The sequence below is a fragment of the Nicotiana sylvestris genome, chromosome 6 (genome assembly GCF_000393655.2).
Source record: "Nicotiana sylvestris chromosome 6, ASM39365v2, whole genome shotgun sequence".
NCBI classification, from domain to species: Eukaryota; Viridiplantae; Streptophyta; class Magnoliopsida; order Solanales; family Solanaceae; genus Nicotiana; species Nicotiana sylvestris.
Window position 1 is genome coordinate 161,390,389 of NC_091062.1, and position 25,970 is coordinate 161,416,358.

Genomic DNA, 25,970 nt, shown 5'->3' on the forward strand with positions numbered 1-25,970 from the left:
ATGCTTTGATTCCTTTTGGATGAAAGAAAGAGATATATGCAACGTTCATGGCCACAAAGCTACTCAGAATAAACTTGATTCCATTTGTTTTATTCAAGCCTCCACTCGTGTACACATAATGATCGAAGTTACAAGAAACTGGTAAGGATAAACATTGACTTGTTCATTCGTTCTGTTTCATTCTTAAATTACTTCTTGCATCAGTACTTGTGGGGTTAGTGTTTAGGTGAGTGAAATGGGACTACTATATCTTGTTTATTGTACTCATTATTCAATTTTTATTTATATGTGACTGAAAAATATGCAAAACATGGTGCTACTATATGTTATCATAGTCTTTGTTCTTCTTGACGAACAATCAAAGTTTAGTTTCTATCTAATTATAAATTTCTTTTTATGTGTAGGAGAAAGTGGGTGATGCAATTGGAAATGATGGCGGAAAGTCAATTTGATCTTAATGTGAATGCGAAGAACTTTTGGATAATTGAGATGTCTAATATTCATGATACTATATGAATATACTCACTTTTTAAAAGTTTATTGTTAATGGGTATTTTGACATATTATTTTATTAGTATGTGTATTCATTTGAATTATTATTTTTGGTATTTATCTAATTTAGTTCTTTATATCATCAAGATATATGATAATAATGCATGTGCTTGAAATAGTTGTAATTACATAATATATGTAAAATGTAAATTTTTTAAAATTAGAAAATAAATTATATAGCCTAGCCAAAATTGCCACGCTTTAAAAGTGTGGCCATATGTCTGTACGTCTACCATGTATATAAGCAAAAATCATACGTTCTAAGTGTTCTTTTAAAAGCCACGATTAACAAGTGTGGCCTAAAAGGTAACAAAGGCTACACTTTTTGTGTGTAGCTGTAGGGTATAAAAGTGTTGCCATATGGGGTGTAACAAGCGTTGTCTTTGTTGACTAATAGGCCACACTTTTAAGTGTGGCTTGTAAGGCAACATTTGAGAAGCGTGCCCTTAGGTCAAAGGATACGCTTCTTTTGGCCACCCCCAGAAAAGCGTCGCCTAAAGTCGAAAAGCGTTGCCTTTGACCAATGGCCACACTTTTTGCTAGTTTAGGCCACACTTTTTTGGGGTAGTCAAAGGCCTAAAATATTGTAGTGTCTCATTAACTAAGTAGTACAAAATAGAATTTTCAGGGTGAAATGATAAAAATTATGTGAACCATCACACTAAACATCCAATAGAAACCCCCAAAACCCAGTGCTACAAGTGCATAAGCATCTATTAATGAGTACGATAAAAAGACAATATCTGTCGGGAATACAAGTTAGGCAGAAAAATATAAATAACTCTAATGGAGACTTTGTATGTTGCAGATCATGGCATAGAATTCAGCTCACCACAAAGTCCCTGCAATAGCTGCGCATCCGCGCCCAAGAAACCACCAGAAATGTAAACCTGCACAATAAGTGCAGAAGTGTAGTATGAGTATGTAAATTAACACGTACCCAGTAAGTATCTAGCTTAACCCCAAAGATGTCACGACCCAAAATCCAGTAAGGGTCGTGATGGCGCCCAACACCATTGTCAGGCAAGCCAACGCGGAAGTATTAGTAAATTCTTATTTTTACTTACCTAATTTTATTACATCATTTCTTAATTTGCAATTAAAACATGTGATGATAAGCAATATTTAATAATAATTATATAACTCAAAAGAACTGTCTACTAATATGTGTGCCAAGACCTGGTGTCACAAGTAGTGGGCAACTAGTAGAATGTACAAAAGAATAATACTATCCTACTGTCCGGGATAGAATAGACAGCAAAAGTAAAGAAAGACCCCATCAAGCTGCTGAATGGAGCAGTAAGGGAGCAGCTCACCATGGAAATCTCGGTCTATGAATCAGGGGCACGCACCAATCTGATAGCCAGATATACCTGCCTCAGATCCTATACAATTAAGTATAGAAGTATAGTATGAGTACATAAACAATATGTACCCCGTAAGTATCCCGTCTAATCTCGAAGAAGTAGAGATGAGAGGTCGACTTGATACTTACTAAGGCCAATAATACAATGTAGAGCTACACTAAACATAGAAGTCACAAATAATCAACAGTTTATAGCAAGAGGCAATATGTCATGTTCTTAATAATTTTACAATTAGTCATTTACATTTCAAATATTTAGCCGGTCAAGTCATGGATAAGATTTCACATAGATATCATGCGCACACTATGCTGAGATCGACGGCCCGATCCAACAGAAAATAAAATGTGCACTGCCAGAGGGTCGAATGGCGCGAACCATAGATGCATTTATTTATACCGAGGCAATCGGCCCGATCCACAAATATCAAATAATATCAAGGAAACACACGAAGGCGCATTTATATTCAAATAAATTCATACAAGGGTTCAACAAGTATATATGCTCACTTATATCCCTTTCCAAGCCTCTAGCATATTATAAGTGATCACATTAGCAAGAAAATATAGAGATGTTCACAAATATAGCATGATGTGGGTCCTAGGCTACCTGGAATATTAACATCATAGTAGCTACGCACGGACTCTCGTCACCTCATGCGTACGTAGCCCCCGCATTTAGTAGCAAATTACTCAATTATTACACCTATGGGGACAATTCCCTCTTACAAGGTTAGAAAGGAGACTTACCTCGCTCCAAAGTGTACTTTCAATACCAAGAACGAGTCCAAGCCCTCAATCTGGAGCCGAAAGATCCCAAACTAGTTAAATAAGATAGGACCTAGTCAATATCGACTCACAAGATCGTATTCTATCTATTTAAGCAATTTTCCAACCCTTAACACAAGTTTCCTAAAATTCGACCTCGGGCCCACATGCCCGGATTCCGAAATTTTTCAAAGGAAGTTGTTCTCTATAACCTAAGGATCAATAATATACGGTTTCTAATTTATTCCATAACAAATTTTGTGGTTAAATCTAACATTTATTAAACCCAAGGTTTTTGCTCTAACCCCATGATTTCACCTTAATACTAGTGTTTAATCTACCTAAGACATAAATATTAAACTAGAAATACGTAGAACACGCTTACCTCAAGATTCTAGGTGAAGGTCTTCTCTCAAAGCTCTAAAATTGCCCAATGGAGGAGTGAAATATGGCAAAAATGGACTTACAACCCGTAATAAATGATCTCACTGCCTCAGCGATTTCCACATTTGCGGTCCTGCATCTGCGAAATGGGCAAAAAGGGTTGGGACCGCTTTTGCGGTCCTGGGTCCACTTCTGCTGAGCCGTTTCTACGAGTCCAGGGCCGCTTCTGCGATTTGGCCTTGCCTTCCCTGGGCCGCATCTGTGATAGATGAACCCCATCTGCGGTTTTGCACCTGCGGTCCACCAATCGCAGGTGCGATTATGACAGAAGCAGCAGCTTCAGCACTTCTCAAAAATTTCCACTTCACTCGAGCCTCATCCGATTGACGCTCAGGGCTTCCAGGCCCCGCTCGAACATACCGACAAGTCTGAAATCATGAAATGGACCTTCTCGAACCTTCGGAACACCTAAAACAATGCTAAATCTAAGAATCACTCCCTAACACCAAAGGAATCAAACTTATAAACTTCAAGATCTTAGTTTTCCTCCAACGGGCCTAAACACCCTTAAACTACTCGGATTGACACTAAATTTTACGGGCAAGTGTTAATGTCACGCCCTGAACTTGGGGGGTGAAACTGACACCCAATGCCTCATCTATCCTTGTGTGCCAACTTGCAACTAAGGGGTCTGAACATATGATGTCATACTTTGGCCATGGGCCACATTGTAAGACGACTGCGAATGCTGACTAAATGTCAATATAAAACTGGGCCGACAAGGCCGTCATAATTATTACAGCTGACAAACCAACCAAATATACATACAAGGCTTGGAAGCCCAACATACTACACTAACTGACAGGATATGTCTACAAGTCTCTACTGATGGACATATTGTGATCGGGACAACTCCCTGACCTATTCATAACATATATACATATGTACATAAGATATACATAAAGCTCTAGACCCGGCAACTCCGAAAGGCATGGAGCTTATCGATCAAGCTGAACTCGGAAACACTTGATGCGGAAGTCTACCCATCTGTCTGTCTAAACCTGCACGCATGAAATGCAGCGCCCCCAAAAAAGGGACGTCAGTACAAAATAATGTACTGAGTATGTAAGGCAGTATACTGAAAGCTGAAACTGAACTGATAATATAATAACTGCAAGTAGCTGGAAGTCAAAGATAATCTAAAGATAAGCTTATCTGCTGATACTGACTCAACTCTCTCAATATAGTAAGTAAAATAGTTGTCCAGCCCTATAAGACTCGATATACATATATATATCTGCTTTGCCGTAGTAGGCTCACTCATAACCGCTCGGCCATACTAGGCTCTGTATCTCGATCAACTAGGCTCGCTTATAAGCGTTCGGCCACAGTAGGATCGTCATATAACTTACCATCTGATAAGAGGTTGCCCAATAGGGGCCTGCCCATCAATTATAGCTCAATGGTAATGAAAATACTTTTAATACTGTATATATGTAACTTTTCTACTCTCTTGACTGGAAGAAGGAAATACTCAATTGAATATGAAATCCTGATAAGGAGAATATTATAACTTTCAACACTAGGAAAATATACGCAATTTGCGAGACTAGCAAAATATATGTAAATTCCGGGATATGAATGTAATGACGAGATCATGCCACATGAAAGAAGAGCTTAGCCTTAACATACCTGAACTGATTCTCTTGAGAAAGATATCGAAGAAAATACCAAGTGAGATAAATCGTGACATTGTTTGCACAATAAACAGTAGATGGCCCCAACCTATCTGCCAACTTCCTTGATTTCCCAAATTATACCACGACTTAATCCTTCTTGATATTGCTATGCTAAGTGATTGTGTAAACAAATCATTAAACAATTACATAAAAATGACATTTTTCTTTCCTTTCATCTATTCTTATAAAAAAACAAATTTCATGTCATATTGTATTACTATTTCTTTCTTAACCCACTGAGTCGCTTGTTTCCTTGAACTATGTCCCTTATTTCTCTTTGTATCGGAGTTTCTTTGGAAGCTACATCTAATAACACAGAGTACTTTATTTAGACATGCAATTGAAGATTTTTCAACACTTAAATACTCATGTAATTGTTTGACACTCTAATAATTCATGAATGGATTTTATTATTGCAATACAAGTCATTTTTCCATGGAATCTCCACCTTCAATCACTTGTACGTGCTCTCTCTCTCTATGGTGTAGTCTTTGTAAAAAGAAATTCAGTCTTTTTTTTTGGGGGGGGGGGGGAACAAGTAACCTTTTTTTGTGGATAGGTGCGCAGATTAGGAGACAAATGGTTTCTTAAGTACTACGTGTTTCCCTTTGTTATCAAACAGATATCAACATTTCTACCACATTATGGGGTGGTTGGTTCTTATCCAACAATGTATTAATTAATTAGGTAATATCCCGCTACCTAGTAATTAACCAATTACCCGTATAATTAAGAATTGACTCAAATTACTTAAAATTCTACTTATTTTTTTTAGACAATTTATACACCCTACTATCATAGTCATGTGGTACCTTGTATGGTACTAGTCCGTAAATATCGGTTATTAACGCTCGACCCATATTTTATCCCAATATGCCAAAGTTGGATGAAAAATTCATTTTATTTGGCTTGCTTCCCCTCTCATCTTCACGAATTTACTCATCACTTGTGAAATAGCATAATCTTTATGATCTCCAAATAATCTTTTACTAGGACTGATGTCAATTACCTTATGACAAGTTCAATGTACAATACTTTAGGGTGCAACATCATCGTAACTTAATACCGCGAAGAGTAGCTTCACCGCAATATATTACTGTAGAGCATAACATCGACGTAATACTGTGGGGTGTAACACTATTCCCCCCTTTGGAACATTCGTCCTCGAATGTTGACTGATGCACTTATCATTTTCATAACTTAGGCCTTACTTTGTATATACAAGGCTTAATAGGATGCCTCTTTGGGCCTCTATAGGTGTGCTGAAGTCCTTTGATCGATACTTTGTTGAATTCACGAATATTGTTATATCTCATCGTATAGGTTCGTTTAGCCATCCGTATGAATTTACTGCCATAACTCTTACTTTAATTTATTGTTGCTAAGGTCTGCTACCAAATCCTAGCTTACTCTCGTTGCTTATTCCAGCTTGGGCGACCTATACATATCCATTTATAAACATCTTTCAACTTGCTTGCACCATAGATTCCCTTATGTTATTCTGCAATGTCAAGAGAGACGTCACATCGTCTCCAACTTTTCTCTACTCTCTTAACTAGACCTCTCAGTACTTAGAAACCATTGGCAGGAAGATATGTTGTCGACGATGCCGCTATCATTCTCGGTTATAGGATCCCCGTGCTTATAGCCTTCTATTTGAAGTATGGATTATTCACGATCTTCTGCCTTTGAGTATCTCGTACGTTGTTCACCTTCACCTCACTTACCTTAAAATCTCGCATCGTATATTCTATCTCTTTCGTGACCTCCCTTCCACCTATATGTAATTCACGTCCATAACTTGAATCTCTATTATAATACTCGCACCTCTAGTACATACACAATCTGGTGGGAGCTTCGTACTGACTTCTTATGAGGCCGGTACTTCTTCTAACTGGCTTCCTTGTAGATCCATTATATATTATGGTTGTTGTATTATTTCTCTTGAACATTTGATATTAAGAGTGATTCTGTCATGTTCTTAAGCACAACTTCTATAATTTTTCTAGGTCCAATAATCAGACTCCTAATTTACCTGGGTGATGTAATTCTTTAGTTTCCTCTTCCTTCTAATCATCATTTACGTAAGCTTAAGCTATCTTCCGATCTGTGGCTCATGGTATCAGTTATTACCTTAGCCTTTCATGGGCGTTATGGAATATCCATGGTACAATCTTCTAACAATTCAATCATTTATCTATGCCCTGGGTTCAATTCTTACTTTTAACTTATATCGGAGTCTTCTATGGTTGTATGATTATCAACAAATATGCTATCTGTATAATGCTCCAAATTCTTGAGTGTATCCATAACGTACTAACTCTGGATCATTAATCGAATAATCCCCTTTGTTCCATCTCAGCTTTCTTTAAACGTGTGCAATTACTTTTCCTGGTCTTTCTGCCCCTTGTTGCATCCATACTTAGCTTATCTTAGTGCCCACACTTGCCAGAGTTTTCATACAACTCATATGATCTCGAATATTACTTTTAATTTTACTTCTCGTTCATTAGCTACGGTAGGTTCCACTTTCCTTTGAAGTGCTTCCAATGTTGTTGTGAGACTGTTGTTACACGACCATTTCCTCTTTAGGTCGTTGTGCTTTGGTTGAAGCCTTCTTCCTTATTTCCTCAAATAGTCTTCCATTGTGGTACTTAGGGAGGACTCTTGACTCTTGTAAAGATGTGAGCTTATTACATTGTATACTTGACGGACCTTCTGATGTCCTTCCTTGCCTATTCTTATCCGTAATTACTTACCTTCATGCCCTTGTGCTTATGGGGTTGCTTCTGGACTGATATTTTGACTGTTTTCCTAGTGGCACTCTCTTTTATTTCCGTAACAATCATACAGTACCTTTTTAACTTCCCCAACTCCTATATGAATATATCTCAAGTATTATAATGATATTCTCGAGGCTGAATTCTCCATGTTGGGTTCTACTATGTTTATCTTACACAAGCTGATGACTCGTCTGTAACTTTCTGTTTAGCCATAACTGGGATCTTTCTGACCAATTACTAACTACTCGTTGGCCCATTCTCATATCAATATTCCTCGTAATCTTTCTTGGGTTATTTCCTTTGTCTTAACTTACGTCTCGCACTGGCTCCTTATTTGTTAATAACAGCTCAGGCAGGAACCTTTACTTCCTCTCCTTGACGTCCTGCTTGCACAATATTCTTGAATCGTAGCGTATCTGTAAGATTTGGATAAGTGACATCTTATTCCTCTTTCATTTATCACATTCTTCCTTTACCATTCCATAGTCACTAGAACTACTTAATTTTGACTTAATGCCACATCACTCCATATTCCCCCCTTTAGGGGTGTACTAAAAACTGAAGCCACGAGGATCTACCTATAGATGTTTTACCTCTTCATCTTTGGCGTCGTTTCTCAACATCAATGATCCTTACTCGCCTTGCAGCAATCCATCTGTACCAATGATGACAAATTTCCTTACTCTCGAGGGTGACACTTAGCGTAACTGGCACATACAGTCTCTTAAGCTTAACTTTGCTCACATTGCTTGCTTTAAGGAAACGTCTCCCTGAATGACCATTCTCTGAATTCATCATGAATTTTCTTTTGTGGTCCATTCTATTACCGTTGGAACAAAATCTGAAATTCCCATGATACTGATTACTTTCCAATCATTCAGTCCCTAATTCATATTTAGTTTATCTTGTTTACTAGCCCATACTGATTTCTATTACTTTGGGGATTAACTCTCCCTTCTGGTAGTTGCGTTGGAGTCACAAACTTATTTCTCGAAATGAGGATACAACCTTATGGCCTATACTCTTTTGTTGTCTTAAGGCCCATCACCTTTCGTCTCTTTCTTCATTTGACTATAGGTTCTGTAACACTCTACCATTTTCATCCATGTTTCACACCTTATTCATAATGCTTCCTTAACTCTCTTCTCATTACTCTGCTAATATTTCTGCATATCCCTTTTCTTGTGAAGACTTCAATACGACATTCTTTCGCTTTTAGCTTTCCTTTGCTTCATCCAGTGGCTTTTCAAGTTGCTTAACGTTCTTGCTTTACTAGGGACGTGAGCCACACTAAGTTAATATTTATCCCTTCAAGGCTTATAGTGCATGTTTTTATAGTACTTATATCTGGCTGCACTATTTTAGAGTGCACCATCTAGGTGTCTCATAAAGAGATCTATTAGCACGTTTGCCATATCCTTCGAAAATGTCAACTAACACAAACAATTCATCCATCATATCTTCTTATACTATTTTCTATTAACCCCCATAGGGCATATCTGGAATGGGTGCAGCCAATTGTATATACCTCTATTACATTTGAATATAACTCAAAAAGCTTATGTTCATCTGCCTCAATTATAACCGTTGTTAACCTTCATTAACTGCGTACCTCGTACCCTTTTTCACCTTGTTCCTTTTACTTGCTGAAACTTGTGCTTATCTTCTTAATATCTCATTGTCATTCACCATAAAGTTGGATAGGCATTCTTGCCTTAAGGCTTCTTATCAGGAAGCTTACACCTTTAAGTACACCCACGATCTGCTAAAGACCTCATATTTACTAATCGTAGGCATCATACAAAAATCCAATTCCTTTTACTCAGCTCTTCCACAACTATCTCTCTTTCCAACCTTCTTTCCGGATGTAGGAATCATCTTATTATGAATAAAATAGAATTTTGAAACTTGAATTCTTAAAAGTGAGCTCTACCACACGATCTAGAGTAAGAAGAAAGAGTGGCAATCCTAAATGCCCTGTAGCCTCCTGGTTATAAGTGTGGTGCACGACACACCCATAAACAAGACTCTACTAGACACGGCTTGTAGACTCTCTAGGACAGAACTGTTCTAATACCACTTTGTCACGCCCCGAACTTGGGGGTGAAACCGACACCCAGTGCCTCACCTATCCTTGTGTACCAACTTGCAACTAAGGGGCTCTGAACATATGATGTCATACTTTGGCCATGGGCCACATTGTAAGACGACTGTGAATGCTAACTAAATGTCAATATAAAACTGGGCCAAGAAGGCCGTCATAATTATTACAGCTGACAAACCAACCAAATATACATACATGGCCTCAAAGCCCAACATACTACACTAACTGACAGGATATGTCTACAAGCCTCTACTGATGGACATACTGTGATTGGGACAACTCCCTGACCTATTCATAACATATATACATATATACACAAGATATACATAAAGCTCTAGACCCGGCAACTCCGAAAGGCATGGAGCTTACCGATCAAGATGAACTCGAAAAACACTTGATGAGGAAGTCTACCTGTCTGTCTGTCTGAACCTGCACGCATGAAATGCAGTGCCCCTAGAAAAGGGACGTCAGTACGAAATAATGTACTGAGTATGTAAAGCAATATACTGAAAGCTGAAACTGAACTGATAATATAATAACTGCAAGTAGCTGGAAGTCAAAGATAATCTGAAGATAAGCTTACCTGCTGATACTGACTCAACTCTCTCAATATAGTAAGTAAAATAGTTGTCTGGCCCTATAAGGCTCGGTATACATATATATATATGCTCTGTCGTAGTAGGCTCGCTCATAAGCGCTCGACCATACTAGGCTCAGTATCTCGACCAACTTGGCTCGCTTATAAGTGCTCGGCCACAGTAGGATCGTCATACAACTTACCATCTGATCAAAGGTTGCCCAATAGGGGCCTGCCCATTGATTATAGCTCGATGGTAATGAAAATACTTTTAATACTATATATATGTAACTTCTCTGCTCTCTTGACTGGAAGAAGGAAATACTCAATTGAATATGAAATCCCGATAAGGAGAATATTATAACTTACAATACTAGAAAAATATACGCAATTTGCGAGACTAGCAAAATATATGTAAATTCCGGGATATGAATGTAATGACGAGATCATGCTAAATAAAAGAAGAGCTTAACCTTAACATACCTGACCTGATTCTCTTGAGAAAGATATCGAAGAAAATACCAAGTGAGACAAATCGTGACACTGTTTGCATAATAAACAGTAGATGGCCCCAACCTATTTGCCAACTTCCTTGTTTTCCCAAATTATACCACAACTTAACCCTTCTTGATATTGATATGCTAAGTGATCGTGTAAACAAATCGTTAAACAATCACATAAAAATGACACTTTTCTTTCCTTTCATCTATTCTTATAAAATAATACAAATTTCATGTCATGCTGTATTACTATTTCTTTCTTAACCCACTGAGTCGCTTGTTTCCTTGAACTATGCCCCTTATTTCTCTTTGTATCGGAGTTTCTTTGGAAGCTACATCTAATAATACAGAGTACTTCATTTAGACATGCAATTGAAGATTTTTCAACACTTAAATACTCATGTAATTGTTTGACACTCTAATAACTCACGAATGGATTTTATTATTGCAATACAAGTCATTTTTCCATGGAATCTCCACCTTAAATCACTTGTACCCGCTCTCTCTCTATGGTGTAGTCTTTGTAACAAGAACTTCAATCTTTTTTTTGGGGGGGGGGGGACAAGTAACCTTTTTTGTGGATAGGTGCGCGGATTAGGCGACAAATGGTTTCTTAAGTACTACGTGTTTTCCTTTGTTATCAAACAGATATCAACATTTCTGCCACGTTATGGGGTGGTTGGTTCCTATCCAACAATGTATTAATTAATTAATTAATTAATTAGGTAATATTCCGCTACTTGGTAATTAACCAATGACCCATATAATTAAGAATTGACTCAAATTACTTAAAATTCTACTTATTTTTTTTGATACAATTTATACACCCTACTATCAGTCATGCGGTACCTTGTATGGTACTAGTCCGTAAGTATCGGTTATTAACGCTCGACCCATATTTTATCCCAATATGCCAAAGTTGGATGAAAAATTCATTTTATTTGGCTTGCTTCCCCTCTCATCTTCACGAATTTACTCATCACTTGTGAAATAGCATAATCCTTATGATCTCCAAATAATCTTTTACTCGGACTGATGTCAATTACCTTATGACAAATTCAACGTACAATACTTTAGGGTGCAACATCGTCGTAACTTAATACCGCGAAGCGTAGCTTCACCACGATATATTATTGTAGAGCATAATATCGACATAATACTGCGGGGCGTAATAGTTAAATGATTATCGGACATATACCGGGCTTCGGAACCAACACACGAGCCTGATACCCATGAAATCAATCATTAATTGGTTTCTTTAAATCCTTAAAACTTCAGATTAATAATTTCTAATAAAAATTCATTACTTAGGCTAAGGACCTCAGAATTCGATTCCGGGCATACGCCTAGGTCCCATATTTTCCTACAGACTCTCCGGGACCATCCAATTACGAATCCTGGTCTGTTTGCTTAAAATGTTGACCCAAGTCAACTTAGCCTTTTTAAGAAAACCCAAGGAACCAAATGGGCATATTTTCACTCCAATCTCTTCCAAATCCCGAACCAACCTTCCCCGCAAGTCGTAAATTAGCTAAAGCAAGTGCGGGAAGTCTTATTTAAGGGAAGGGATTCAAAAGGCAAAACAACCAATCGGGTCATTACAATCTCCACCTCTTAAACAAACGTCTGTCCTCCAACGGACATAGAAAAGTACCTGAGTTGTTGAATAAATGGGGATATCTACTCCGCATGTCCTCCTCGGACTCCCAAGTCACCTTCTCAACTGATTGGCCCCTCAACTGGACCCTCACCGCAGAAATCCTCTTGGATCTCAAATGGCGATCCTGCCTATCTATAATGGCAACTGGCTCCTCTTTATAACCCAAACTCTCATCCAGCTGAATAGTACTGAAGTCTAACACATGGGACAAGTCAGAATGATACTTCCGAAGCATCGATACATGAAAAACCGGATGAACTCCCGATAAGCTGGGGGTAAGGCAAGCCCATAGGCAACCTCCCTAACTCGTCTCAACACTTCAAAGGGGCCAATAAACCTTTGGCTCAACTTGCCCTTCTTCCCAAACCTCATGATGCCTTTCATTGGCGAGACTTTCAAGAGAATCTTCTCGCCAACCGTGAATGATACATCACGCGCCTTCTGATCCGCGTAACTCTTCTGTCTGGACTGAGCTGTGCGAAGCCTCTCCTAAATCAACTTTACCTTATTCAAGGCATCCTGTACCAAATCTGTACCGTATAACTTTGCCTCACCAGGCTCAAACCACTCGATAAAAGAACGACATCGTCGACCATATAACGCCTCGAATGGAGCCATCTCTATGCCAGACTGATAGTTGTTGTTATATGCAAACTCAACCAAGGGCAAGAACTAATCGCACTACCCTCCAAAGTTAATCGCACATGCTTTGAGCATGTCCTCCAAAATCTGCATTGTCCGCTCCGACTGCCCCTCGGTCTAAGGATGGAATGTTGTGCTGAGCTCTACACGGGTCCCCAATTCACTCTGAACAGCCCTCCAGAAATGGGAAGTGAACTAAGGGCCTCTGTCTGATATGATGGAAACAGGCACACCGTGCAACCAGACTATCTCCCGAATGTAAATCTGAGCATACCTCTCTGTTGTATAAGTAGTTGCCACTGGAATAAAGTGGGCCGACTTGGTCAACCTGTCGACAATGACTCGTACTGAATCAAACTTCCACAAAGTTCGCGACAACCCAACTACAAAATTCATGGTGATGCGCTCCCACTTCCATTCTGGTATAGGCATCCGCTGAAGTAGGCCACCCGGCCTCTAGTGTTCATACTTGACCTGCCGACAATTCAAACACTTAGCCACATATTCTACTATGTCTTTATTCATCCTCCGCTACCAATAATGCTACCTCAAGTTACGATACATCTTCGTAGCTCCCGGATGAATGGAATACCACGAACTATATGGCTCCTCTAGACCCTGGAATCACAAAACACCATCCTCGCCAATAGAAACCTCCTTGGCACCTCCCTAAAGTACAGTCTCTCTAAGAACCGCCAAATGTGGATCATCGAACTACCGGGCCTTAATCTGCCCCAATAATGAAGACTGAGCAACCACACACGCAAGAACTCGGCTGGGCTCTGAAATATCCAACCTCACAAGTCTGTTAGCCAAGGACTAAATGTCCAAAGCTAGTGGCCTCTCCTCCGCTGGAATGAATGCCAAGCTACCCATACTCTCTGCATTCCTGCTTAAGGCATCCGCGACCACATTAGCCTTGCCCGGATGATAAAGAATGGTGATATCATAATCCTTCAATAACTCAAGCCACCTACGCTACCTCAAATTAAGATTCCTCTATTTGAATAAATGTTGTAAGCTGCGATGATCTGTATAAACCTCACATGACACCCCACACAGATAATGCCTCCATATCTTAAGAGCATGAACGATCGCGACCAACTCTAGATCGTGCACAGGATAATTCTTCTCATGAACCTTCAGCTGGCGTGAATCATAGGCAATAACTCGCCCCTCCTGCATCAATACACATCCCAATCCAATGCGCGAAGCGTCGCAATATACCATATACATCCTTGAACCGGAAGGCAACACAAGAACTGGTGATGTAGTCACGGTTGTCTTGAGCTTCTGAAAGCTCGCCTCACAATCATCAGACTAATGGAAAGGAGTTCCCTTTTGTGTCAATCTAGTCAGAGGTGATGCAATAGATGAAAAACCCTACATGAATCGTCTGTAATAGCCTGCTAACCCCAGGAAACTCCTAATCTCGGTCACTGAAGTAGGACGCGGCCAACTCTGAACTGCCTCAATCTTCTTGGGGTCCACCTTAATACCCTCTCCTGACACAATATGCCCCAAAAATGCCACTGACTCTAGCCAGAACTCACACTTGGAGAACTTAGCATATAGCTTCTGCTCTCGCAAGGTCTGAAGCACTACCCTTAAATGTTGGTCGTGCTCCCCCAGGCTACGGTAGTATATCAAGATGTCGTCAATGAAGACGACGACAAATGAATCAATGTAAGGCCTGAATACCCTGTTCATCAAGTCCATGAATGCGGCTGGGGCATTAGTCAAGCCAAAGGACATCACTAGGAACTCATAATGGCCATATCTAGTCTGGAATGCAGTCTTTGGAACATCCGAGTCCCGAATCTTCAGCTGATGATACCCTGACCTCAAGTCAACCTTGGAGAAAACCCTAGCACCCTGCAACTGGTTGAACAAATCATCGATATGGGGCAACGGATACTTGTTCTTGATAGTGACTTTGTTCAACTGGCGGTAATGAATGCATATCCGCGTAGCCACATCCTTCTTCTTCACAAATAACACAGGTGCACCCCAAGGTGATACACTAGGCCTAACAAACCCCTTTGCTAACAACTCTTCATGTTGCTCCTTCAACTCCTTCAGAGCCATACGGTATGGTAGGATGGATACAGGCTGGGTGTCTAGAGCCAAATCAATGCAGAAATCAATATCACGATCCGGTGGCATGCTAGGAAGATCAGAAGGAAACACATCGGCGAACTCTCGAACCACCGGAACTGAATTAATCGTCGGCGACTTTGCGGTGGTGTTCCAAACATAAGCTAGATAAGCCAAACATCCCTTCTCGACCATATGTCGAGCCTTCAGGAAAGAAATAACCCTACTAGATGTATCAACTGTGGAACCCTTCTACTCCAACCTCGGGAACACTGGCATCACTAATGAAACAATCTTGGCATGGCAATCTAGGATGGCGTGATATGGGGACAACCAATCCATGCTCAAGATGATCTTAAAGTCGATCATATCAAGCAATAGGAGATCCGCACTAGTCTCAAAACCACAGAATGTGACCACACAGGACTGGTAGATCTGATCCACAACCACAGAATCACCCACAAGAGTGGACACATGAACAGGAGTGCCCAAAGGCTCAGGAGAAATAACCAGGAAACAAGCAAACAAAGATGATACATAAGAATAAGTAGACCCTGGGTCAAATAATACCAAAGCATCTCTACCGCCGATGGAGATAATACCTGTGATGACGGCATCTGAGGCCAATGCAACTGGCCTGGTCGGAAAGGCGTAGAATCTGGCTGGAGTGACGGCTGGCTGGCCTCCACTTGACTGTGCAATAGCTGGTTGACCTCTCCCCGCATGGCCTCTACCTCTAGGACGGCCCCTACCAGTTTGCCCTCCACCTCTAAGTGGCGGGGCAGCCGGTGCTGAAATCATAGGCTGCTGACCCTGCTGTACTTCCTTGCCCCGAAGCCTGGGGCAGTACCTCCTTATATGGCCAAGATCTCTGCACTCGAAACAACCCCGCGGTGCGGCGGCCTGCTGTCTTGATGGCTGACCCTGATGGCCTGTAGACCCACTGGAAGAAGCCTGAATAGCCGGTGGATGGTATGAACTCTCCGGCATAGTATTGAAATAAGAATCAGAAAAGCCCTGGGGACCTGAATAACCCCCGTAGGAACCCTGAATAGCTGGCGGGCGATACGAGCTCTCTGGCATGGCACTGAAATAAGGACGCGCTGGAGCACCTCGTGTAGGCGACAATGCTGAACATAGAGGCCTACTGGGCTGACCTCTACCCTAGCCGGGGCACCTCTGAACTCTCCGGAGAATCGATCCCTCTTATCCTGCTGCATCTGCTCTCTACCCCTCTAGCGATATCCCTCAATCCTGCGAGCAATATCTATCACTAGTTGATACTCTATACCCATCTCCACCTCTCGGGCCATGCCAGATAGAATACCGGGGTGCAACCCTGCAACAAATCTCTGCACTCTCTCTGCATCTGCGGGAAGTATCATGAGTGCATGGCGAGACTACTCAGAAAACCTCACCTCATAATCTGTCACAGACATCTGACCCTGCTCAAGACGCTCAAACTGATACCGTAGCTCTTCCCTCTTAGAGGGTGGAATGTACCTATCCAAGAACAACTATGCGAACTGACCCCAAGTGAGGGGAGGAGAACATGCTGGCCTACCAAGAACATAGGACTGTCACCACCTACGGGCCCTGCCCTCAAGCTGAAAAGTAGTGAAGTCACCATGCAACTCCAATATCCTCATGTTGTGCAGTCTATCCCTGCACCTATCTATGAAGTCCTGGGCATCCTCATGACGCTCGCCCCCGAAGACCGAAGGGTGAAGCCTAGTCCACCTATCCAACAACTTCTGCAGATCGCCATCCACAGTTGGTCTAGGCTGGGGTGCCACGGCAGCAACTGGCGGAGCCCCATCTGCGGGTAATGCACCCGGAGTCTGATACACTGCAACTGCATGACCATAAGCCTGAGTAGTAGGGGTCTGTGCTCTCCCTCCTACCTGTGATGTAGCTGGATCTGTTCAAAATAAACCATCCTGAGTCATAGAATCCATGAACCGCAGTATACGGCCCATGACCTCCTAGAATCTCGGTGTTGTCATGAAGTCCGTTAGGGTGAGCTCAACTGCGGGCACCTCGCCCTGCTCCTCGATGATAGATATCCCGTAGGATCTGCTAGTGGTACTACTGGAATAACTCTGGGATGCCCTCGTCCCCTACCTCGGGCCGGTGCCCTCCCCTGGCCTCTGCCTTGGCCTCTAGCAACGGGGGGAGCAGCTCCGCCCGGGTCTAGAACATCAGTCGTGCGTGTCCTCTCCATCTGTGAGAGAATAGAAGAGGGAAATTTAGCATAAAAATCACTGCACGATAGGAAATGAATAAAGAGTAGTTTTCCTAACACCCTATAGCCTCTCGAAGATAAATGCAGACGTCTTCGTACCGATCCACAAAACTCTATTAGGTTTGCCCATGACTTGTGAGACCTACGTGAACCTAGTGCTCTGATACCATGTTGTCATGACCCAAAATGCACTAAGGGTCGTGATAGCGCCCAACACCGTTGCCAGGCAAGCCAACGCGGAAGTATTAGTAAATTCTTATTTTTACTTACCCAATTCGGTTACATCATTTCTTAATTTGCAATTAAAACATGTGATGATAAGCAATATTTAATAATAATTATACAACCCAAAAGAACTGTCTACTAATGTGTGTGCCAAGACCTAGTGTCACAAGTAGTGGGCAACTAGTAGAATGTACAAAAGAATAATACTATCCTACTGTCCGGGATAGAATAGACAGCAAAAGTAAAGAAAGACCCCATCAAGCTGTTGAACGGCGCAGGAAAGGAGCAGCTCACCATGGAAGTCTCGGTCTATGAATCAGGGGCGCGCACCAGTCTGATATCCAGATATACCTACCTCAGATCCTATACAATTAAGTACAAAAGTGTAGTTTGAGTATATAAACAATATGTACCCCGTAAGTATCCCGTCTAATCTCGAAGAAGTAGAGACGGGAGGTCGACTTGATACTTACTAAGGTCAACAATACAATGTAGAGTTACACCAAGCATGAAAGTCACAAATAATCAACAGTTTATAGCAAGAGGCAATATGTCATGTTCTTAACAATTTTACAATTAGCCATTTACATTTCAAATATTTAGTCGGTCAAGTCATGGATAAGATTTCACATAGATATCATGCGCACACTATGCCAAGGTCGACGGCCCGATCCAATAGAAAAAAAATTGTGCACTGCCAGAGGGTCGAATGGCGCGAACCATAGATGCATCTATTTATACCGAGGCGATCGGCCCGATCCACAAATATCAAATAATATCAAGGAAACACATGAAGGTGCATTTATATTCAAATAAATTCATACAAGGGTTCAACAAGTATAAATGCTCACTTATATCCCTTTCCAAGCCTCTAGCATATCCTAAGTGATCACATTAGCAAGAAAATATAGAGATGTTCACAAATATAGCATGATGTGGGTGCTAGCCTACCCGGACAATTAACATCCTAGTAGTTACGCACGGACTCTCGTCACCTCGTGCATACGTAGCCCCCGCATTTAGTAGCAAATTACTCAATTATTACACCTATGGGGACAATTCCCTCTTACAAGGTTAGAAAGGAGACTTACCTCGCTCCAAAGTGCACTTCCAATACCAAGAACGAGTCCAAGCCCTCAATCTGGAGCCGAACGATCCCAAACTAGTTAAATGAGGTAGGAACTAGTCAATATAGACTCACAAGATCGTATTCTAGCTATTTAAGCAATTTTTCAACCCTTAACACAAGTTTTCTAAAATCCAACCTCGGGCCCACATGCCCGGATTCCGAAATATTTTGAAGGAAGTTGTTTTCTATAACCTAAGGATCAATAATATACGATTTCTAATTTATTCCATAACAAATTTCATGGTTAAATCTAACTTTTATTAAAACCCTAGGTTTTTGCTCTAACCCCGTGATTTCACCTTAATACTAGTGTTTAATCTACCTAAGACATAAATATTAAACTAGAAATAGGTAGAACACGCTTACCTCAAGATGCTAGGTGAAGGTCTTCTCTTAAAGCTCTAAAATCACCCAATGGAGGAGTGAAATAAGGCAAAAATGGACTTAGAACCCGTAATAAATGATCTCACTACCTCAGCGATTTCCGCATCTGCGGTCCCGCATCTGCGAGAAAAGGACTGCATCTGCGAAATGGGCAAAAAGTGGTGGGACCGCTTCTACGGTACTGGGGCCGCTTTTGCGGGTCGAGGGTCGCTTCTGCGGTTTGGCCTGGCCTTCCTTGGGCCGCGTCTGCGATAGATGGACCGCATCTACGGTCTCGCACTTACGGTCCACCAACCGCAAGTGCGGTTATGACAGAAGCAGCAGCTTCAACACTTCTCAAAAATTTCCACTTCACTCCAGCCTCGTCCGATTGACGCTCGGGGCTCCTGGGCCCCGCCCAAATATAAAGACAAGTTTGAAATCACGAAACGGACCTACTCAAACCTTCGGAACACCCGAAACAACGCTAAATCTAAGAATCACTCCCTAAAACCAAAGGAATCAAACTTATGAACTTCAAGTTCTTAGTTTTCCTTCAACGGGCCCAAACACCCTTAAACTACTCGGATTGACACCAAATTTTGCGGGCAAGTCTTAAATGATATATCGAACTTGTACCGGGCTTCGGAACCAACACACGAGCCCGATACCCATAAAATCAATCACTAATTAGTTTCTTTAAATCCTTAAAACTTCATATTAACAATTTCTAATAAAAATTCATTACTCGGGCTAAGGACCTCAGAATTCGATTCTAGGCATACGCCCAAGTCCCCTATTTTCCTACGGACCCTCTAGGACCATCAAATTACGAATCTGGGTCCGTTTGCTCAAAATGTTGACCCAAGTCAACTTAGCCTTTTTAAGAAAACCCTAAGGAACCAAATGGGCATATTTTCACTCCAAACTCTTCCAAATCCCGAACCAACCGTCTCCGCAAGTCGTAAATTTGCTAAAGCAAGCACGGGAAGTCTTATTTAAGGAACGGGATTCAAAAAGGCAAAATGACCAGTCGGGTCGTTACAATTCTCCACCTCTTAAACAAATGTTTGTCCTCCAACGGACATAGAAAAGTACATGAGCTGCTGAAGAAATGGGGATATCTGCTCTGCATGTCCTCCTCGGACTCCCAGGTCGCCTCCTCAACTGATTGGAACCTCAACTGGACCCTCACCGCAGAAATTCTCTTGGACCTCAACTGGCGATCCTGCCTATCTATAATGGCAACTGGCTCCTCCTCATAACCCAAACTCTCATCCAGCTAAATAGTACTGAAGTCTAACACATGGGACAAGTCGGCATGACACTGAAGCATTGATACATGAAAAATCGGATGAACTCCCGATAAGTTGGGAGGTAAGGCAAGCTCATAGGCAACCTCCCCAACTCGTCTCAATACCTCAAAGGGGCATAAACCTTTGGCTCAACTTGCCCTTCTTCTCGAACCTCATGATGCCTTTCATTGGTGAGACTTTCAAGAGAACCTTCTCGCCAACCGTGAATGATACATCATGCGCCTTCTGATCCGTGTAACTCTTCTGTCTAGACTGAGCTGTGCGAAGCCTCTCCTGAATCAACTTTACCTTATCCAAGGCATCCTATACCAAATCTGTACCGTATAACTTAACCTTACCAGGCTCAAACCACCCAATAGGAGAATGACACCGTCGACTATATAACGCTTCGAATGGAGCCATCTCTATGCTGGACTAATAGTTGTTATTGTATGCAAACTCCGCCAAGGGCAAAAACTGATCCCACTGCTCTCCAAAGTCAATCACACATGCTCTGAGCATGTCCTCCAAAATCTGCATTGTCCGCTCCGACAGCCCGTCGGTCTGAGGATGGAATGATGCGTTGAGCTTTACACGGGTCCCAACTCACTTTGAACAACTCTCTAAAAATGGGAAGTAAACTAAAGGCCTCTATCTGATATGATGGAAACAGGCATACCGTGCAACTGGACTATCTACCGAATGTAAATCTGAGCATACCTCTCTACTGTATAAGTAGTTGCCACTGGAATAAAGTGGGCTGACTTGGTCAACCTATCGACAATGACCCATACTAAATCAAACTTCCGCAAAGTCTGCGGCAACCCAACTACGAAATCAATGATGATGCGCTCCCACTTCCATTCTGGTATAGGCATCTGCTGAAGTAGGCCACCCGGCCTCTAGTGTTCATACTTGACCTGCTGACAATTCAAACACTTAGCCAGATGTTCTACTATGTCTTTCTTCATCCTCCGCCACCAATAATGTTGCCTCAAGTCGCGATACATCTTCGTAGCTTCCAGGTGAATGGAATATCGCGAACTATGTGCCTCCTCTAGAATCCTCTCCCTCAGACCATCAACATTAGGGAAACATAAACGACCCTGGAGTCGCAAAACACCATCCTCGCCAATAGAAACCTCCTTGGCACCTCCCTAAAGTACCGTCTCTCTAAGAACCGCCAAATGTGGATCATCAAACTGTTAGGCCTTGATCTGCCCCAATAATGAAGATTGAGCAACCACACACGCAAGAACTCGGCTGGGCTCTGAAATATTCAACCTCACAAGTCTGTTAGCCAAGGACTGAATATCCAAAGCTAGTGGCCTCTCCTCCGCTGGAATGAATGCCAAGCTACCCATACTCTCTACCTTCCTGCTTAAGGCATCCGCGACCACATTAGCCTTGCCCGGATGATAAAGAATGGTGATATCGTAATCTTTCAGTAACTCAAGCCACCTGCGCTGCCTTAAATTAAGATCCCTCTGTTTGAACAAATGTTGTAAGCTGCGATGATCCGTATAAACCTCACCTGACACCCCACATAGATAATGACTCCATATCTTAAGAGCATGAACAATTGCGGCCAACTCTAGATCGTGCATAGGATAATTCTTCTCATGAACCTTCAGCTGGCGCGAAGCATAGGCAATAACTCGCCCCTCCTGCATTAATACACATCCCAATCCAAAGAGCGAAGCATCGCAATATACAGTATACATCCCTGAACCGGAAGGCAATACAAGAACTGGTGTTGTAGTAAAAGGCTGTCTTGAGCTTCTGAAGCTCGCCTCACAATCATCGGACCAATGGAAAGGAGCACCCTTTTGGGTCAATCTAGTCAGAGGTGATGCAATAGATAAAAAGCCCTGCACGAATCATCTGTAATAGTCTGCTAACCCAGGAAACTCCTAATCTCGGTCACCGAAGTAGGACGTGGCCAACTCTAAACTGCCTCAATCTTCTTGGGGTCCACCTTAATACCCTCTCTTGACACAATATGCCCCAAGAATGCCACTGACTCTAGCCAGAACTCGCACTTGGAGAACTTAGCATATAGCTTCTACTCTCGCAAGGTCTGAAGCACTACCCTCAAATGCTGCTCGTGCTCCCCCAGGCTACGGTAGTATATCAAGATGTCGGTAGTGAAGACGACGACAAATGAATCAATGTAAGTCCTGAATACCCTATTCATCAAGTTCATGAATGCGGCTGGGGTATTGGTCAAGCCAAAGGATATCACCAGGAACTCATAATGGCCATATCTAGTCCGAAATGCAGTCTTCGGAACATCCGAGTCCTGAATCTTCAGTTGATGATACCCTGACCTCAAGTCAACCTTGGAGAACACCCTAGCACCCTGCAACTGGTCGAACAAATCATTGATATGGAGCAACGGATACTTGTTCTTGATGGTGACTTTGTTCAACTGGCGTTAATCAATGTATATCTGCATAGTCCCATCCTTCTTCTTCACAAATAATACGGGTGCACCCCAAGGTAATACACTAGGTCTAACAAACCCCTTTGCTAACAACTCCCCAAGTTGCTCCTTCAACTCCTTCGGAGCCATACGGTACGGTGGGATAGATACAGGCTGGGTGCCTAGAGCCAAATCAATGCAGAAATCAATATCACAATCTGGTGGCATACTAGGAAGATCAGAAGGAAACACATCGGCGAACTCTCGAACCACCAGAACTGAATCAATCGTTGGGGACTCTGCGGTGGTGTCCCGAACATAAGCTAGATAAGCCAAACACCCCTTCTCGACCATATGTCGAGCCTTCAGGAAAGAAATAACCCTACTAGATGTATCAACTACGGAACCCTTCCACTCCAACCTCGGGAACCCTGGCATCACTAATGAAATAGTCTTGGCATGGCAATCTAGGACGGTATAATATGGGGACAACCAATCCATGCCCAGGATGATCTCAAATTCGATCATATCAAGCAAGAGGAGATTTGCACTAGTCTCAAAACCACATAATGTGACCACACATGACCGGTAGATCCAATCTACAACCACAAAATCATCCACAAAAGTGGACACATGAACATGAGTGCCCAAAGTCTCAGGAGAAATAACCATGAAACGAGCAAACAGAGATGATACATAAGAATAAGTATACCCTGGGTCAAATAATACCGAAGCATCTCTACTGCCGATGGAGATAATACCTATGATGATGGCATCTGAGGCCAATGCATCTGGCCTGGCCGAAAGGGCGTAGAATCTGGCTGGAGCGCCAGCTGGCTAGCCTCCATCTGACTGTGCAATAGCTGGTTGACCTCTCCCTACATAGCCTCCACCTCTAGGACGACCCCTACCAGTCTGCCCTCCACCTCTAGGTGGCGGGGCAGCCGGTGCTGAAATCATAAGTTGCTGACCCTGCTGTACTGCCTTGCCCCGAAGCCTAGGGAAGTACCTCCTCATATGGCCAAGATCTCCGCACTCGAAACAACCCCACGATGCGGTGGCCTGCTATCTTGATGGCTGACCCTGATGTCCTGTAGACCCACTGGAAGAAGCCTGAATAATCGGTGGATGGTATGAACTCTCCGGCATAACACTGAAATAACAATCAGAAGACCCTGAGGACCTGAATACCCCCAGGAGGAACCCTGAATAGCTGGCGGGCGATACGAGCTCTCTAGCATGGCGCTGAAATAAGGACGCGCTGGAGCACCTCGTGTAGGCGGTGGTGCTGAATATGGGGGCCTGTTGGGTTGATCCCTCCCAAACTAACCTCTACCCTTAGCCAGGGCACCTCTGAACTCTCTGGAGAATCGAGCCCTCTTATCCTACTGTATCTGTTATCTACCCTTCTGGCGATATCCCTCAATCCTGCGAGCAATCTCTACCACTAGCTGATACTCTGTACCCATCTCCACATCTCGGTCCATGGCAGATCGAATACCGGGATGTAACCCTACAACAAATGTCTGCACTCTCTCTGAATTTGTGGGAAGTATCATGAGTGCATGGCGAGACAACTCAGAAAACCTCGCCTCATAATCGATCACAGACATCTGACCCTGCTCAAGATGCTCAAACTAATACCGTAGCTCTTCCCTCTCATAGGGTAGAATATACCTATCCAAGAACAACTATGTGAACTGACCCCAAGTGAGGGGAGGAGAACCTGCTGGCCTGCCAAGAACATAGGACTGCCACCACCTACGGGCCCTGCCCTCAAGCTGAAAAGTAGTGAAGTCAACTCCATGCGACTCCAATATCCTCATATTGTGCAGTTTGTCCCTGCACCTATCTATGAAGTCCTGGGAATCCTTATGACACTCGCCCCCGAAGACCGGAGGGTGAAGCCTAGTTCACCTATCCAATAACCGGCGGAGCCCCATCTGCGGGTAATGCACCCGGAGTCTGATACACTGCAGTTGTATGACCAGGAGCCTGAGCAGTAGGGGTCTGTGCTCCCCCTCCTACTTGTGATGTAGCTGGATCTGCTGGAAATAAACCAGCCTGAGTCATAGAATCCATGAACCGCAGTATACGGCCCATGACCTCCTAAAATCCCGGTGCTGTCATGAAGTCTGTCGGGGTGGGCTCAGCTATAGGCACCTCGCCCTGCTCCTCGATGATAGGATCTCCCGCGGGATCTGCTAGTGGTACTACTGGGATAACTCTAGGATGCCCTCGTCCCCTACCTCAGGCTGGTGCCCTCCCCGGCCTCGGCCTCTAGCAATGGGAGGAGCAGCTCCGCCCGAGTTTGGAACATCAGTCGTGCGTGTCCTCACCATCTGTGAGAGAATAGAAGAGGGAGATTTAGCATAACAACCACTGCACGATAGGAAATGAATAAAGAGTAGTTTTCCTAACACCCTATAGCCTCTCAAAGATAAATACAGACGTCTCAGTACCGATCCCAAAGACTCTATTAGGTTTGCCCATGACTTGTGAGACCTACGTGAACCTAGTGCTCTGATACCATGTTGTCACGACCCAAAATCCACTAAGGGTCGTGATGGCGCCCAATACCGTTGTTAGTCAAGCCAACGCGGAAGTATTAGTAAATTTTTATTTTTACCTACGCAATTCGGTTACATCATTTCTTAATTTACAATTAAAACAGGTGATGATAAGCAATATTTAATAATAATTATACAACCCAAAAGAACTGTCTACTAATGTGTGTGCCAAGACTTAGTATCACAAGTAGTGGGCAACTAGTAGAATGTACAAAAGAATAATACTATCCTACTGTCCGGGATAGAATAGACAGAAAAAGTAAAGAAAGACCTCATCAAGCTGCTGAACGGCGCTGGAAGGGAGTAGCTCACCGTGGAAGTCTCGGTCTATACATCAGGGGCGCGCACCAGTCTGATAGCCAGATATACCTGCCTCAAATCCTATATAATTAAGTACAGAGTGTAGTATGAGTACATAAACAATATGTACCTCGTAAGTATCCCGTCTAATCTCGAAGAAGTAGAGACTAGAGGTCGACTTGATACTTACTAAGGTCAACAATACAATGTAGAGTTACACTAAGCATGGAAGTAACAAATAATCAATAG

General features: G+C 42.5%; 1 protein-coding gene across 1 annotated transcript; it reads right to left on the bottom strand.

Moving 5' to 3' along the window:
- Window positions 1-1,361: 1,361 nt before the first annotated feature.
- Window positions 1,362-16,252, bottom strand: LOC138871579 (uncharacterized). Its single transcript, XM_070149464.1, has 3 exons — window positions 15,650-16,252; window positions 14,831-15,373; window positions 1,362-1,442 (listed from the first exon to the last, which is right to left on the bottom strand). The coding sequence occupies exons 1-3, from the start codon at window positions 16,250-16,252 to the stop codon at window positions 1,362-1,364; spliced, it is 1,227 nt and encodes a 408-aa protein (XP_070005565.1).
- Window positions 16,253-25,970: the final 9,718 nt, after the last annotated feature.

Bases quoted from the DNA above. Each gene is read 5' to 3' on its own strand.
- LOC138871579 (XM_070149464.1), bottom strand. From the start codon at position 16,252: ATGCCAGAGAGCTCGTATCGCCCGCCAGCTATTCAGGGTTCCTACGGG. The intron at 15,374-15,649 runs GTTCATGTGTCC...TCTTTCCTGAAG, and splicing joins CTGAGCCTTTGGGCACTCCT to GCTCGACATATGGTCGAGAA. The intron at 1,443-14,830 runs GTGATGTCCTTT...CTTATTGTGCAG, and splicing joins ATGGCCATTATGAGTTCCTA to GTTTACATTTCTGGTGGTTT.